Source organism: Cydia splendana, chromosome 1 (assembly GCF_910591565.1).
Source record: "Cydia splendana chromosome 1, ilCydSple1.2, whole genome shotgun sequence".
In the NCBI taxonomy this organism is placed as follows: Eukaryota; Metazoa; Arthropoda; class Insecta; order Lepidoptera; family Tortricidae; genus Cydia; species Cydia splendana.
The window spans coordinates 12,765,882-12,783,871 of NC_085960.1; the positions used below are offsets into that span (position 1 = coordinate 12,765,882).

General features: G+C 39.3%; 1 protein-coding gene across 1 annotated transcript in view; it reads right to left on the minus strand.

Annotated features, from left to right (window-relative positions):
- LOC134796387 (protein unc-79 homolog) overlaps positions 1 to 17,990 on the minus strand; it is a 42,167-nt gene that overhangs the window by 16,411 nt on the left and 7,766 nt on the right. The window contains exons 11-31 of the mRNA XM_063768584.1: positions 17,796 to 17,921; positions 17,386 to 17,507; positions 16,745 to 16,934; positions 15,949 to 16,048; positions 15,610 to 15,765; positions 14,971 to 15,073; positions 13,813 to 13,943; positions 13,085 to 13,190; positions 12,568 to 12,683; positions 12,035 to 12,178; positions 9,433 to 9,513; positions 8,456 to 8,593; positions 8,049 to 8,201; positions 6,558 to 6,694; positions 5,848 to 6,030; positions 5,463 to 5,619; positions 4,879 to 5,080; positions 4,422 to 4,598; positions 3,793 to 3,921; positions 3,303 to 3,435; positions 2,316 to 2,450 (exon numbers count right to left, since the gene is read on the minus strand). Of these exons, the coding sequence (XP_063624654.1) occupies positions 2,316 to 2,450; positions 3,303 to 3,435; positions 3,793 to 3,921; positions 4,422 to 4,598; positions 4,879 to 5,080; positions 5,463 to 5,619; positions 5,848 to 6,030; positions 6,558 to 6,694; positions 8,049 to 8,201; positions 8,456 to 8,593; positions 9,433 to 9,513; positions 12,035 to 12,178; positions 12,568 to 12,683; positions 13,085 to 13,190; positions 13,813 to 13,943; positions 14,971 to 15,073; positions 15,610 to 15,765; positions 15,949 to 16,048; positions 16,745 to 16,934; positions 17,386 to 17,507; positions 17,796 to 17,921 (2,919 nt within the window). The remainder of the gene's footprint in view (positions 1 to 2,315; positions 2,451 to 3,302; positions 3,436 to 3,792; positions 3,922 to 4,421; positions 4,599 to 4,878; positions 5,081 to 5,462; positions 5,620 to 5,847; positions 6,031 to 6,557; positions 6,695 to 8,048; positions 8,202 to 8,455; positions 8,594 to 9,432; positions 9,514 to 12,034; positions 12,179 to 12,567; positions 12,684 to 13,084; positions 13,191 to 13,812; positions 13,944 to 14,970; positions 15,074 to 15,609; positions 15,766 to 15,948; positions 16,049 to 16,744; positions 16,935 to 17,385; positions 17,508 to 17,795; positions 17,922 to 17,990) is intronic.

Genomic DNA, 17,990 nt, shown 5'->3' on the forward strand with positions numbered 1-17,990 from the left:
AAAAACTCGTTGCAACCACTTGCCTACTTATTCGTTGGCCAAGGTATAGACATCGCCATTCAACACAGGAAAGAATAAAAAAAAACCGGCCAAGTGCGAGTCGGACTCGCATTCCAAGGGTTCCGTATATTACACAATTTTTAACAATCAGTGCCGGATTAAGATATTTTGATGCCCTAAGCATTTCTAGGTGCCCCCTCTCCCTAGGGTCATCAAGATTACATTGATTTTTTGGTAAATTGAGAGAAGTTCATTGCCGCATTACAGCTGAGAATGGAAATCAGTCACATCATTTTATCACGAAAATTGACAGTGCCGCAGCAGTAATGTTGCAACAGAGTACCTAATGCTGTTGCAGTCGCCACCCGAATGTCACCTTTATCATAGCTTAGAAAGTAATAGAAACGCGAGCGAAGCGAGCGCGGAAATTTTTCGATATAAAAACGCAATATGATAGACAGTTGTACATTTTTACTTTTAGTATGGAAATCAGTCACATCATTTTATCACGGAAGTTGACAGTACTGCAGCAGTAACGTTGCAACAGAGTAATGTTGCTGCAGTCGCCACCCGAATGTCACCTTTATCATACCTCATAAAGTTATTGAAAACGCGAGCGAAGCGAGCGCGAAAATTTTTCGATATAAAAACAATTTTAGTTTTAGTCCCAACCAGCCGCGAATCCAGGATTTCATACAGAGAAGGGATGGGACAGTTTTCTATCAGCCTAGCTTCGCATAGGGCTCGATATTTAAGGGTCTCAGCGAGGTTGTTTTCATGCATAAAATATGCAAGAAAGCAGAGCTTGGAATTGAATTGGCGAAGTGTGAGAAAGGCAGTAGGCCCAGCTGCGAAAGAGGAAAGCTTGGATTTGGATCCACGCCCAAGTGTAATTAAGGCAGAAGATCAACTTTGCCGTAAGGCAGAAGGCCTCGCATAAGACCTAACGCCGAACCGCAAAAGAGTGGGTTGAAATCGAATCTATGCATGTAATCACGACTCTTCTACTGCGACCGATTGTTTCCCAAAGAATTACGCGCCATTATTTTTGCAAATTAGCTTTTGGACAGCTAAAAAAATCGTGTGGTAAAAACGATGTGTCTGTCCCTAATTTTAAAATTTGTTCACCTTTTTCAACCTGGCATTTTGGTGCCCCCCCTGAACGTGGTGCCGTAAGCACGTGCTTGTTTTGCTTATTGGTTACAAAGTCTTTATTAATTCAACCATTAAAGTCGACGAGTACAAAAAACTTTGAGCTAGCTCTCAATTTAACATTTTTTTTTTAAACATTATTTTTAATTTGACCTTACAATTACTCGTAAGTAGGTAAGACCGTTAAATATTTAAAATGATTATCTTATCAGAAAATTATCACCAATTACTCTAAGAAAACTACTACTCTAAGTAATCCGGCACTGTTAACAATGTATTTTTTATGTGAAACGTGAGTGAAATCTCTTTAAAAAATCCGTAGGGGTCGGATCAAAAACTGTAATTAAGTCCGACTCACGCTTGACTGTACATTTCTAATAGGTTTTCCTGTCATCTATAGGTATAGACCTATTTTATGTATTTTTTTTTTAATTTAAGACTTAGTAGTTTCGGAGATAATGGGGGGGGGGAATGGTCATTTTTTGCCTATTTTCTTGAATAACTTCTAAACTGTTTATTCGAAAATTATAAAAAAAATATATTTGTGATCCTTACAATAAGCTCTTTCATTTGATATGTAACATAATATAGTTTGAAAAAAATTTTTTTTTTCATTTTTTCATTTACCCCCCCAAAAGTGGCCCCCATGTTTAAAATTCATTTGTTTACGTTACATGTCCGTATTTGGGTCACAAACATACATATGTGTACCAAATTTCAACTTGATTGGTCCAGTAGTTCCGGAGAAAATCGGCTGTGACAGACGGACAGACAGACAGACAGACAGACAGACAGACAGACAGACAGACAGACGCACGAGTGATCCTATAAGGGTTCCGTTTTTTCCTTTTGAGGTACGGAACCCTAAAAAGACCTATTTTATGGGTCTGACCCGATTTTTTTACTGAGCTTATTTTATTTTAACCAAAATAAATAAAGTTTTGTTTAATGTTCACACATACCCCCCGATTATATATATGATGATTTATTTGTGTGATGAGCACAGATATTTGTTCCTGAGTCATGGGTGTTTTCTATGTATTTGAGTATTTATATATTATATATATCGTTGTCTGAGTACCCATAACACAAGCCTCCTTGGGCTTACCGTGGGACTTAGTCAATCTGAGTTAGAGTGTCCTATAATATTTATTTATGTATACCTTAACGTGTGTGGCGAGATGTGGAAGCATTTGTCGACACAGTTATAACCCAGGAGCAGAAACAGATGCCGCAGCACCACCTCTTGGGTTTTCAAAGATTGCTTATTGTCTTCATTTGGGTGAGCTTGGTCGGACCTACAATAAATACATACAAGATGTAGACAAAAATACTAAGACGTAATATAAAGCAAAATATTTGTAGTCTCCAATTAGGCAGATGAGTAGACCCTGTACATTAGGGTGGTATTCCACCTATCCAATTTCTTTGTCCAATGTGTATTGCGTCTCACATTTTGCTTTAATGAGAGAGTGAGACGTACAGACATGTTAAAAAAAAAGCAACGGGTTGCACTCCGGGAGTGCCGGCAGAAGTGAAAACTCAACGACATTGTAACTCAAAATATTAATAACATATAGTGCAAAATGTCTGCAGCACTATGTGTAATTGATGTTAACGCCATCTAGCGTTGTATCGTCGCATTACTTGAAACCCCTAAGCACATCACTGTAAGTACTACTTTGACTATTAATACCAGTTTGAGGGAATCTCACTAGATGGCATTTAAATAAAAAAACAATGACATTGTCCGTCACACATCACGCAAGCGCACTGCGCCGCCTAAATGAAACAGCAGGCTCAGGCATACATTTTCGCCGCGCGGTAGAAAGAGAGGAGAGACGCCTTACGCGTTACGCCTTACGCTGTCTCGAGTTTATAATTTTTTCCCCACCTCAAAAAGTGCACAGCGCCGCTAAAGAAGTTTTCACTTCAAAAATGGACAGGTGGAATACCACCCTAAGGTATACACTAACTGCATACTTAATGTACGGTAGTTGAGTGCCAAAATTTGACAATCCAGTTACCACATAACTTATGGCGCCGTACAATACTATCTATTTCAGCTGAGGAATATTTAGCCACGCGATGCGATGCCAATATTTAGATAAATCAAACAACTAATTAATAATTTATTCATGTAATGTTACCTTGACAAGAACTGCATAAGAAGAAACACCAGCAGATTAGTGGTTTCCCTGTCGGCTTCCTCCAGGTCCACCGCTTTAGGCATCACCGTCATGATTTCCTCAGTAGACCGGCCAGACAAGGTGTGCAACCCTTCTGTAAGAAACCAAATTTAACCATTATTTTAAAAGGCCTTTAATAAATTAACCCTTTAATGCAACCATATATGTTATTATATGACAGTTATTATATTCAACTCTATCGACAGCTTTGACCGGTACCATAAACCGTGGCAAAAATGCCGGGATAACGCGAGGAAGAAGAAGAATCGCCTCGCCTTTGATCATCCAATTTCCCAACATGTCAACAAAATCGAATGCGATCGTGGTGTTCGATAATCTTATTAAATACTCATGTTCCAAAAATAGTAGACTATAATTGTAGGCGAGTTTTTAAACTGAGTTATCTCGCATGAGTGTAAGGGTAGAATAGAGTGTAGATAACAATACTTACCGTGGTTGTTAGTGCGCTGTGGAGTCGGTATAGACGCGGGCGCCGCCAGCAGCTGTCCCAGGCCAAATCTCGAGGTCTTCCTTTTCAAGAGGGGCGCCGAGTACTGGCGGGAGTACACCTTCTCTCGCTCTGGAATACAACCACCTTATCTATTACTAGAATTGTTCTGCAAACTCGATTGTAAGGACAAAATAAATATATAACTTTTAATACTAAGAAAACAACCGTTTTAGGGCTGTTTTAGACGGAGCGCGAACTCGCATGCGATTTTAGTTACAATGCGGACTGTTGGTTACGTCCAATTGAACCGACCGATCAAAACCCGCAATGTAATGAATATCGCATGCGAGTTCTCGCATCGTCTAAATGAGCCCTTAAGGCCAGTTTAAATTAAAGTTAACCTACACACGTCATACATACATACGTCATGGTAAAATCACGTTGACTATATCATCACAACATTGACAACACGTAACCACGTGTTAAAATAAAAGTGCCCAGGAACTATCTTGAAAGGTTAAGTTATTTCCAGGTTTATTACAGTCCACTTGTACGGCCAAAAGTGGCACTTAAGGTGTTCACCGCTGAGTAGTTGAGCACATCGCGATAGATCTCTCTAATTAACTCACCGTGTTGTCTGTCCGGCTGCGGCGGCATCGTCGCGGGTGCAGAGATAGTCCTCTTGTACGGCCACTTAGTGCCGAAAGAGGCACTTAAAGTGTTCACTGCTGAGACGCTGAGTGCCTCGTGAGCACGTCGCACCTTGTACTGGAACCATTCGGAGCTTGTGTCCGTACTAACAAGTTCTGTTAAAAATGCAATAAATTAGTTAGCTAATTCAATTTCTAAGTTCATCAAGGATTTGTAAATATGAAAGAGGCACAGCGAAAAAAAAAGATAAACACAAAACTTACCGCAAATCAAAACACCCAACAGCGATCTCCTAAAATTACAATAGTCGTAATAAATTAACATTTAACAAATGAAAAGGCAAAGGTAAAATATTAAAAATAAAATTAAAATAAAGTAATAAAAATGTTTTTACATACTTACTTTTTTTTATTATAAATATAGTTCTCCACCAACCTCTCAAATTGTTGAAATCCACGTTCTTATTAGAGTTGATCTGCGCTTCAAGAAAGAGTGCTTCGAAGCGATTGAGGAAAAACTGCCAGGACAGAATGTTGCGGTCGCTCAGGGTGTTATGGAGTTGGTACACGCACTGCAGTACCATGGCTCGGTCCACGATCACCAGGTCGAATTGTGTCTCCAGACAGTATACGAGCAACTGTAACAAGGAGTGACCAGTGAACTAACAAACAATCTCAAAATACGTAAGATAAAGTTAAATAACCCATTAAATCAAAGTTATCCTCCTCATTTTAGCGTTGCCCGTCTGCATTCTAAAGAAACCCAGGGCCGGCTTTGGCAACTTATCCCAAGAGTTGGCGTAGATACTAGTTTTAAACGAAAAGCTTCCAACCCAGCGTGGAAACTAGGCATATTGGGCCGAATTTCCCCTGTAGGATAAAAAATCGATGAGTTAAATAAGGTTTATATTTTGTTTAAAAAAATCTACGCTAGTCCAGTAACTAGTTGATTTCTGGACTGAGAAATTCCAGAAATCAACAGTGTCAAAGACAGAGACACGTGTTGCACAATATACTTACGTCAATGGCATTGTCATGTATGGTGCCGATGTACAAGGTGGCCCGTTGCGCCACGTACACGTTGATATCGTCCATGCTCGAGATGAGGTAACAGAAGGCAGTGGCCAGCGCCGTCTGGAGAGGCAAGCTCGTTTTGACGGGCGAGCCATCCATAAATCTAGAGAAGGAGGGACAACAGGAATGGTCAAATAGTGTCTTTGTTTATAATAATGTTTATGGTATCTGTCATACGTTGGTATTATTTGAAGAATTAAAATGATGTGACACTTTGATAAGCACAAATATTTGTTACTTCACTAGGCAATGACTATGGCTTCACTTCAGGACAGATGATGATTGTGATCTCATATTTTTTCCACTTTACCAAATGGTGATGCTCGCTCACCTGATGATGACGGTGACCTTCTCGAGCGCGCGGAAGCGGACGCGCGCGTCCCTGTGGTGGAACTGGTCGCGCACGAGCGCGCAGAACACGTCGCCGCCGCCGGCCAGCGTGCAGCAGTGCAGCAGAACCGGCACGGCCACGGAGCAGATGGCTGAATGCGACGCGTCGCATACGCTCCACAAGCTGTAAAATAGTAGTTTGTGTTACAAGGGATCAAAATTATATATTTCCGTCAAGGGCGTACATTGAATCCTGAGCGTAATGAGGGATTTAAGTGTTAACGCCAAAGACGAAATAATTTTGATACCGTGTGACACATACTGCTTTTCACATCAACTATGAGGAAAATAAAGAAAATCAATCTACGAGGAAATTATTGTTTCAAAATATAATTCGAACTAAAAAAAAGAATGCAAAAAAAAACGAAAACAGTGTCCTAGAACAGAAAAGTGCCACTTTCATCCCCCCTAGCAAGGAGGAAAAGTGCCACTTTGATCCCTCCTAACGGGGAAGAAAAAGCCCTTTTCCGAATAGGTGATGTGAAAAAATATATGATACCGCTGGCGTCCAAATATTTATCAAAAAGATCGTTTAAAATTCTTTAATCATGATACCCAAGCACGTATGGATGTTTTACTATGTAAAATTCTAAACAATACTATTTAAGACCAACATTTGAATAGTGATATGTAATATAAACCACCACTTACTTGTCAATAAGCAGATTCTCCTGGCACCAGATCAAGAAGCCCTTGTGCTCGGAGAGAGCGTCAGCGTTTAGAACCAACACCTGCAAGCACTGCAGCAGGTGATACAGCACGTTTGGATGGGACGTGCTTTTCAGTTCCTGTACAGAAAGTAACTGTGTTTTAGTCCGATAAGGCTTGTAAATGTTCATACATGAGAAAATTTTCCTATAAAAAACATTATTTGAAGAGCAATAGCTTTTTATTATATTTCTTCAAATATTTTTTTTGCAAAAGAAAAGGTAATCTTGTAGAAACTAATATTAATTAGATTTGTGAACCAATTTAAGTCGTAAAATTTACAAAAATAAAAATTTAAATATTAATTTAAGCTTTATATTATTCTAGGCTTAATAGCATCGTTCGTATGTATTCGCTTGATACAAAATTGTGATTTAGATCTGTGAACTATGTGAAAATTAGACGATATATGAAAATAACGCTTAAAAAGTTTGGACTTTGGACTAAACTTTACGTTAGCTTGGTATTCCTTGTTTATTACATACAGTGAAACCTGGTTAATTGGCACCTGGATAAATGGAAAACCTCAATAATTGCAACCAAAAGTCCGGTCCCGGTCCCTTGAGACCAAAAGGCCAATTATAATTGAAATTTTGGAACCTCTATAATTGCAATTTAGATTTTAGTGCTTTTCGTAATTTTGCCTCTGTAATTGACCACATCGCAACTAAGACCTCTATAATTGACACTGTGCTAAGAAAAATCCGTTATTTTTGCTCTTCTTATTACCTCTATTATTGAAACGAGTTTTACTTATTACCTCTGTAATTGAAATAATGTAGTTGTAGACAGCAGAAACGATATTTTAATAGCAACGACCATTTTATTTATATCTTCATCCAGAATTCAATTTATTTATTGGGTATCTATCACAGCCAGTAGTAGGTGAAATAGTTTTGATTAAATCAAAAACAAAGTATGCTTTTTACATTCTAATAAAACTTTCTTCTACAATTCAAGGGAATTTATTAAACCCAAATGATTAATAAGAAAATAAACTTTGAGTAGTAATAATTAATGTAGTGTAAAAGTACAAGTATAGACAGAAGCAATATATAGACCAGAAACCCAGAACGAAAGCGTTTAAATCTACTTTCAATGGTTATTTGCACCTCCATAAAAGAAATTTGTCAGAACAGGTTGCGTTCTATTAATGAGAACCTCTATAATTGACACAACGATTTTTTGAACCTCGTTAATTGACACGACCTGCTTAAATGAAAAACCTGGTTAATTGACAAAAAATGGCCGGTCCCTTGAGATTGCAATTATCCAGGTTCCACTATCTACTATAAGATCCAATCTAAGGGTGGTATTCCACCTATCCAATATCTTTGTCCAACGTGTATTGCGTCTCACATTTTGCTTTTATGAGAGAGTGAGACGCACTGACATTGGAGAAAGAAATTGGACAGGTGGAATAACCACCCTAACCTGTAACAGCTGGTGTATGTACTGCAACTCCTGGGGCAGCTCGTCAATGCAGAAGTGGAACTTTCCAGCAGACGTCGGCCAAAAGTTGGTCATATCTTCTTCTACAGAGTCTGCCATTGCTTCATGGTCTCCCAACAAGTTAGGCGTTGATACCTGTGGAGGATTACTTTTATTGGATGCATAATACTTAACTTTGACTTTAATTATGTTGACTTCGTAACAAGTAATACAAAAGTAGTAAGGTTATGCGATTAGTAACTTTGAGCAAGGTCTTAGAATTTAGAATAAAACGATCGATGGTTAGGAAATATGTACACAAATTAGAAGTCCATAATATTTCAATCTCGTGCTATTGGTGATCGTCCGATTGGTATACAGTCTACTATTAAAGATTTAGACACACTTACGTCAGCTGTGGCGGTAGCAACATCGGTGTCCGTCAAAGTGATGGTGTGAGCTGTAGCCATGGGCGGGGCGTCTGTCGCCGGTAGACTCGTTGCCATATCCAGTTGCTCAGTGATCGTCTCCACGGTCGCTGTCATTATCTAAGTATAACATAGAACTCTCAAAATAGACGGCTTGACCAGTCTAAGTACATACAACATTTTAAAAGGTTTCATTTAGGTAGACTTCTGTTTACACTGCCAATAGTTAGAGTCGGACCACGCTAAGTTATCATAAGTGCTACGTCAAGTATGGAACGTATAGGGATATGTATGCATTCTTACTCCCATGTTTGTACAAAGTTATAGTGGTCAGAGTCTCTTACAGTGACGTCTGTTCCGACATGTTTATTAATTTAATTATTTAGCAAAGCTCACCATTTTACCTTTCTTATGAAATATTTAACGTACTCGTAAGCATGAACAAAACATCACAACAAACATTTTATATATTATTGTTTTAAAGCAAATGAAGTGAAATTTATGACTAGATTTTAGCGTTTTATTTTGTAGATTTAGTTCTTAATATTACTCCATATCCATAGAAACTAAACAAAACAGAAATAAGCAAGGTAGGTTAAATATTGAAAGCTAATAAAAAAATAAGATGTATGATATTAAATAAGAAAAAAGACTTCATTGAACTTAAAATATTACAAAGTAAAGTGTGTAACATTACCAGATCTATAATAACAGCAGTGTGCGTGCATGCCAGTGTCGGCAAGAATAAAAGCCAAGTTAACTAGAAAAGGAATATAAAATATGAATAAGTTGATGTGATTCTTTAAAACTTAAAGCCCAATGAAGTCGTTAAAGTTAAAGAAATATTGTCTATGTTGCACTTAGATACTTGAATTTAAATAGATTCACCACTGCAACAGAGACCTTATTCCTTCACATATAAAGCACACAATGACAAACAAGAGCAGGGAAGAACATACTTGCGTGTCGGCTGACGACTTAGTCAGGGTCGCTTCCGAATCGACGTCGCTTATGAGTGACAGTTGCATGAAATGAACAAACTATACATCTATATAGACATACATTCAACTCCAAAAATCGGCTACTTTATAGTACTTTGTTGCTACAACTCACTTGGACTTGGACTTCCACATCGTCACTTAAACAGAAGGCAACTAGGCATTAATATTCCCGGAGAATACACAGCCACTTAATAGAAAAAAAATAGTTTCCCTAATTTCTTTCACTCTATTGGTCTCACTATACTATTAACAGTTTTCGTCACTGTAACTATAGATCCCAAAAAATTGTTTAGACCCCACGTTGTGTTAATTATTAGACATTTAAATATTGGTTAGGTTTGTTGTAGCGACGATAAGTACTATAAAGCACAACCATTTTTGGGTATTTTGTACCGGAAAGGGAAGAGAAAATCAAATGTAGAGACAGAGATATGTTAGAGGGAAATAGTTATGAAATCGCTGGCCAGATGTCGTAAGTCTACATAGAGAGAACTTACGAACTTGGACTAACAAACTTCGTGTGCCTAAATTAAAAAAATATACATATGTTATTCCACATTTGATATTTGTTAAACTTCTTTTTCAAGCTAAAATATTTTTAGTGTTCATTGTAATTCAGTGTGATGTAAAATCGAAGTAGGGACATAAAATGTGTGTGTTTGTAGATTTTAAAGACTTAATACCTCTGGCCCAGTCATTTACCTAATATTAGAATAAGATAGAAGGTAACATGAATCTACGTTTCATTAATGACGCAAAGATACAGTATCGCAGATCCTAACTCTACGAGACACCCTTCAAGGCAACTTAAGTCAAATCAGTGTATTTTCTTATATTGGTCACTTGTTGTGCTACCCTGTTGAGATTGAAATGTATGCGCGATTGCTCTGCCTCAATGGAAATATATAATCTACATAAAACGACAACATGACATTGGTCAAGACATTACACTGTCTAACACATACTATGTCACAACCACAACATGTTTAACTCCTTTTTGTAGGATAATCGAGTCGCTTAACTTCAAACTCGGGTAAATCCATCTGTCAGATTATGCGATTTTGGTATTAAGAAAAGGTAATAGCGTAGATACTTGCTGAGAGGGTCCAGTGGATTTACCCGAGTTTGAAGTTAAGCGACACAATCCTGAACTAATATCGACACACATCCAATTTAAACTTAACCTCTAGCGCCTTAACGGCCCACTGATTAACAGTCCGCCGGACGGTATCGGCCTGTCAGTTAGAACAAAATTTTGACAGTTCCAAACAACTGACAGGCCGATACCGTCCGGCGGACTGTTAATCAGTGGGCCCCTTTAAGCTGTGAGCAATCGAACAAAAACGGTATATCGGGTTCCAATAGGTTGAACCGTACGGTAATGTTTACGCGCCACCCAAAAGATATCTCGCAGACAGACAGACATACATCCATGAGCTAAACACCGGGAGCTACGGGTGCATGCAGCGACGGTCACTGAGCCCGACAAACAAGCCATGATGAAGCTTTGACTTAGAGTACTTAGACTACAGTCCACTTTTATTTAGAGTTTATTGTTTTAATTAAGAATCATTTCTTCAAGATGATGAAAAATTTATAACTTTTATTACACTCTTTTTTAAATAATAATTGGTCTCAATGAGGGTTTTCTCGCAGTGATGTTTGGGTTACTTTATTTAAAGTTGTCCCCACCACTTTAGCTATTTAACGTTTTTTCTACTCAGAATTACGAGCTTATTCTATTCTAACAGGAGAAAAAAGTGCCCGAACATGTCCATGTATTTTTCATACCTATTCCGTTCAAAATAGCAAGTATAGCAGCGTAATGGACAAAGGAAAAATCTTGGGACACTTTTTAAAGTATTTTAGGGTCGAAATTATTCATTGTCGAAAAGCTATTGTCCAAATTGGAAAACTTCCTAGCGATCGAACGCGCCACGTGTCAAAACGGATCGAAACATGTCGAGCGATTATTCGACTGGATGATACGTGAGTAACCCGATTAAATTTAAAAGTCCTGTTTACTAGTTGGCTGTACTTGTAGTAAGAATTAAAGTCCAAGTAACACAAAGATATTTCGATATCATCTAGCAATAGCCATCTGGCAAAGCGCATAAGTTCTTGAAAACCCTCATTGTGTGTAAAAAAAAAAGTGTAAATATCAAACAACCTTGTAGTTCGTTTTTTTTTAGCATTAGAAAAAAGGTAAACAATCCTAACGCGTATTTTTATTGAAAAACACTTAAGTCACGGCAAATATGCAAGAATTATGAATCATATACGATTATTTACATTCTTTTGCTTCCATAAGTAATGGTTACTGATATTTAATAAGCGTTTTTCAATTAAAAGAGACGTCAAGATCGCGTAGTCTTTTTCTAAGGCTAAAAAAACGAGCTATAACCATGAACTTTAGGGGCCCGCTGATTACCAGTCCGCCGGACGATATCAGCCTGTCAGTCAAACGCAAAATTTGACAGCTCCGAACTGACTGACAGGTTGATATCGTCCGGCGAACTGGTAATCTGTGGGCCCCTTAACGATAACAATAAATACGCACATGCGGCATATGCACCAGCACGCCTCCGACGGAGCTCTTGTCGAGCGGGTGCGCGACGGACATCAAAGCGTCGGGGGCGGCCGGCGTGCCGGACTTGCTGCGCTCGTCTTCCTTCTTGTCCAGCCACGGCTCTTCTCTGGGGGGCTGGAAGTAACAACTTTACAGTGGTGCCCGAACATTTAACCGTTCGAAAGCTGGAACGTGTGGGTCAGTGCAGTAAGTATTAAATTTTAATTAATCCTCAATACCTACCGAAGTGGATCCGCGTTCGATATATGATAAGTTAAGGCAAGTCCGATCTAGTATCTCCAGTATTATGACATACTTCACGGAATAAGTCCAAATTAAAAATGTAGAAATTGGAAGAGCATTTTATGTTCGAATTTAAACTATCGTGAGACATACGTGTGACTAAAAAGAAATTTTGTGTGTTGCACCTGGTAAAAACCACAAAAAGTGTCTAAGCGCCGTTGTCAAATTTTCAAAGTTTGTTTCAGGGGGCTATATACTTTACGGCAAAAAACTGTACCAACCGTCGGCTGCGGTTTTGGCTTGTCCGGGACCAGAGCCCGAACCAGCTGGACGGCAAGCTGGTGCCACAACGCTGCCGCCTCGCAATACGAACATGCTCCCTCGGACAGGCAACGAGCTATGGAACAAAGTTCATGTATGTATGTGTATTTGAGCGTTTTCCAAAAAAAAATTATATTTCATTCATGTCTTCAAAATATTGACTTCTTGGGCTCATTTTACTCGGAATCATTTGTACATTCACGCCTCATACATGAAAAAATGTGTCCCAAGATTTTCTTTCCAGATCGTCACATTTTTGTATGAAAAGTTTTTTATTTGTATGAACGTGACGCACTGGAAAAATATTTTTTCATACAAAATTTTGGGACACGTTTTAATATGCATCCTCCGAAAACTCCAAAATTACTGCTACTACATTCTATTATGATTTTTGTCAAAACAAATGACGTTAGAAACATATTCTGTCTCAGACATACTGTAGTTACGTTATGTACATTTGCTAGCGGAAAACCTCACCATGTTCTATGGTATTGCTCTGACTGGACTTCAACATCAAACGCAGCAACTTTGTAGCTTCGCTGCTCACATTTTGCATGTTGATACGACGTTGCTGGAGCTCCATCTATAAAAAAAATATTTTAAATAAATAAAAACCCGGCCACGTGCGAATCGGACTCGCGCACGAAGGGTTCCCTACCATTACGTAAAAAAAATTGTTGTATGGGAGCCCCACCTAAATATTTATTTTGTTGTTTTTAGTGTTTGTTGTTATAGCGGCAACAGAAATACATCATCTGTGAAAATTTCAACTGTCTAGCTATCACGGTTCATGAGATACAGCCTGATGACAGACAGACAAACGGACAGCAAAGTCTTAGTAATAGGGTCCCGTTTTTACCCTTTGGGTTCGGAACCCTAAAAAAAGGGATCAGGGTGCGTAGACAAGATGCCAATCGTTAACGCTCCGTAGCGAACGAAACGCAACTGTCTCTGTCGCTGTGATATCACTAATATGGAAGAGTGATAGAGAGAGATAACTACGCTATAGCGTGAACGATTGGCATCTTGTCTACGCACCCTGGCCCTTTCAAACGCTAAAAACGGCATTTTACACACTGCGTGGTAAAATGGAACAGAAAAACTTGAGACAATATCTGTAAAATCACTATTAAATCATGCAAAGGAGACGATTTTTAAGAGTGAGTAATTTGCTTAAGTTTTAGTTTTAAGGGAATGTATTCTACCTGTTTCAGCAAAATGTCCAGCATGAGTATGCAGCAAGTAAGATTCTGCGGCCGCAGCGAGTCTTCCTTCTCTTTCGTGTCCTGCTCGTTCATCTCCGGACACTCTGGGTCCTCCTTACTCTTGCTACCGGCTATAGAATAATGGTTAAAATCAATAACATAGCCTGAACATAATTTAGGACAGTTACACACACACACAAAAATCGGACTCAAACAACTGGGAATCGAATAATAATCGAAATAAATTTCTTAATTTAATAACAACACTTCCGTGAGACACAAACATATTATAGTATTTTATGCAACCGTTGTTTAAGAGAGGTCAAAGAAGGCGAGTTGCATAAGTAAATAAAGACGCCACGAGTATTTTTGCATACAATACTTTTTCTACAACCAAGCACTTACTTTGAAATAAAATTGTAAATTTAACAAATATTTTTAAATCAAGAAGTAGCAAAAATGGAGAGTACGGGCGGGAAAAGAATGAATGAATGAATGAATAAAATTAAAATAAAAATGTCTATGGTTCACTTATTTGTCAGAGATGACATTTAAAATAAGTTTGGCAACACTGTATTTCATTCAATATTTTTTAAGTGGTCATTACACGAAGTCGCGTAAAATCGTCAAAAAGATACTGCGTGTATGCACAAATTCTTATTTGGGGAATAGACTAAAGACTTGTCTTGACAACTATAAGGTAGGGTTTTAAAGGTGTGTGCACGACCCTTTAAATGACAAATAAAAGTACGGGAGTAGAAAAAATATATTAAGAACGGGTCACTTACGTATTTTAAGTCGAAAAACACTCGACATCACCGTCAACGCAAGCTTCTGATGACACTCGTCGGTACGGAGTGAAACATGTCGAGCGTTTTTCGACTTAAAATACGTGAGTGACCCGTTCTTAATAAATTTCTTAATTAAATCAAATAATATAACTACTCCGAATACAACAAAAAGTCACTTATTCTTACACTTTTGACTCCTTTTGACTCATCCAACATGTGATGTGATATCATATGCTGGCCATTTATGCGAACTTCATTCATACTGTCGAACCGCTTTCACATTTTGTTTACTTAAAAGTAACTGATTTGACTGGCCAGTCCGATCCTGTTTGACGCATTTTTTATCAAAGACCTGTACAGTACGTACCCATAGGAGGCTTGAAGATCTTTTCAGGGAGATTGATGACGCAGTGGCTGAACAAGTCGAATAGCTGCGACAATGGGATCTTCACCTCCAGCAGCGATATAGTCTGGGAAGAGAGTACATAGCAATATACACGACGGTGAACATTCCTATGAAAAAGATATCATTGGATTCTGCTGCCTGTTTTACCACGCTGACGAATGTCGGTTAACATTGACAATTCTCTACACATTGCTGGTCCAACAAGCAAACGTTGAAGCTACATAGAGTAAGACTAAGATAAGTCTGCAACCCTTCTGCAACGATTTTGATAGCACACGCAGTGCAAGTGATATTTATACGTCATAATTTCATAGAAGTTTGACGTTTAAAATGACACTTGTACCGCGTGTGCTATCAAAATCGTTGCAGACTTTTCTTGGTCTAACTCTAGCGTCGTTACTCTCCGTCCCAGCGATGTACAGGAAAATATGTCAGTGGCAGGTATCAATTGTCAAGTTTGTGAAATAGGCGCCTGGTCACTGGCATCTAATGTGCACACGTAAAATATGTTTCCGAGCAGAACTTCAATTTTCAGGTAGAATATTTTGTCTACACTGGTAATGCGCAGTGAATCTTGTCTACGTTTTTCGCGTTTTTTACCTGAAACCACTCCAACACGGGAAGGACGGTCTCGGGCGAGGGCGTGTCACTGACGCGCAGTACAGCAAAGTTGTACAGATTGCGCTCGTCCAAGCCGAGCATAGCGCCATCTGGCTCAAGGATCTTGGCAACGGGGACTTTTAACTCGATCAGCTCCTGAAATAAAAGTGAAATTTAGGTCTACTCACTAAAGAACGAATCTAGACTTAATTTGAACATTCTCAAGAAAACGGTACCGCTTTGTCGTGTCTGAAGGGTAAAGAAATTTGTGATTTCATCTTTATTTTATCTGAGTACAATTAACAACCAACCAGCTTTAAGTTATACCGTTTGTATTACCTTTTCAGGCACGTCGGAGCAAATGGCTTCCATCCACGCGGGCATGATGTAGTCCCATATAGACTGCGTGATGATGCCATACGGAATCAAGCAGTAGAGCCTGCAATCGACAAGATTAATCGATTTTAAGAGATTTTGGTGCCCTAATTATGATCAGTTCAAGGGCAGTCACTGGTCCTCTCCTCAACTTCTGAAGATACCGTATAGAGGGGACTAATATAACAATGAGTATCCTGTATTTTTATTTTTCAAAACCAGTAAAAATAGCACCGGGAAGCTTTACAAAAAGGTTAATCCGGCAGGATTCGAATTGTTAGTACTAGAGATTGTTCGGTATAATACACCAAACCGACCTGTTAAGTCCGTCCTTGAGATGGTGTGTCTTTGTGGCCAGGTTGTCCCAGTGTCCGGCTTGCCGCATGTAGTGCGGCGGGTGCGGCAGGAGACACGCCACGAGCACTGCGCGGTGGGAAGCCGCGATGTCTCGCAGCCAGGGGCAGACGTGCTCGCTTTTTAGGCTGGTTTACCATGTTGGTCAACCCTTATAAAGACTGTGACCTGCTCCTAAAGCCGACCTGTTAAGTCCGTCCTTGAGATGGTGTGCCTTAGTAGCCAGGTTGTCCCAGTCCCGGCTTGCCGCATGTAGTGCGCGGGATGCGGGAGGAGACACGTCACGAGCACGGCGCGGTGGGAAGCCGCGATGTCTCGCAGCCAGGGGCAGACATGCTCGCTTGTTAGGCTGGCTTACCATGTTGGTCAACCCTTATAAAAACTGTGACCTGCTCCTAAAGCCGACCTGTTAAGTCCGTCCTTGAGATGGTGTGTCTTTGTGGCCAGGTTGTCCCAGTGTCCGGCTTGCCGCATGTAGTGCGGCGGGTGCGGCAGGAGACACGCCACGAGCACTGCGCGGTGGGAAGCCGCGATGTCTCGCAGCCAGGGGCAGACGTGCTCGTTCTTTAGTTTTTCCACCAAGTTCGCTAGCTCCCCTGTGGAATAGTCACATAGATTATGTTGGAAAATATAGATTTTTATTAAAAAATTAACAGAAGAATAAAATAGACTAACATTAACTGTCTAGTAGATTAATTCATTTTTCATTCGCAAATGATAGTTATTTTCGCATATGATAGAAAAGTAATTCAACCTGAGAATGATGCTTATTTCTGCAACACGTAATACGATAGGAGATTTCCAAAATTCTATAACCTAATTTCGACCAACGTACCTAATTACAATTTTTTTATATTTAAAGGTTATTAAGTTATTATAAATTTGTAACTTTTCTCCTGTCTATGATAAATAACTCAGTTTTTAAAAGCGTTGCGGTAAAATTTGAAGGTCTAATTTACGTGATATTTTGTCTCGCCGTCCGAAATAAGAGACATAGTGGATTGGTTTGGTTTATTAGTTAACAAATTTCGTAAATGTGTGTGTTACCTGTATAAGAGAAGGAGGTGACGTGGAACCAGTGGAAGAGCACGGAGAGCAGGCGGCCCAGGATCTCGTCCGGCGTGTCGGGGTTGGGCGTACACAACCCTACCATCAGCCACACGCCATACCTACAGACAACAGTGTCATTGGTTACTGCCTCTTATTCAACACAAATACATCTTTATTCAGAGCTGGCTTGTGGCTGGCTTTATTTCTACAGATGCCTAGTAAAGAACACGAAAGCCAAACTAACTTTGGATTGCCAATGCATTTTTTTCACGTACCGCCTCTATTAACTAAAGTAGTGTTGCTTTGAATCAAAAATTCGTTTTCAGTACTCGCGGTTGGAAATAACTAACACATTATGACTATCTTCTATATACATAGCACTGTGGGCAGGCATCAACATCACTCACCTGCCGAGTAACTGGCGATCCTCGATCGATATAGGGTCGGGCAAGTCGACGCTAAGCGGCGGCTTTAGCTGGTCCGATGAGCTGTCTGGATCCTCCATGTTTATCGGCTTTGCTTCTTTGAGTAGGCTGCCAAATAACATACTAATGTAGTTTGAAAAGTAGTAATACTTCCACCACTAACAATACTAGGCTTTA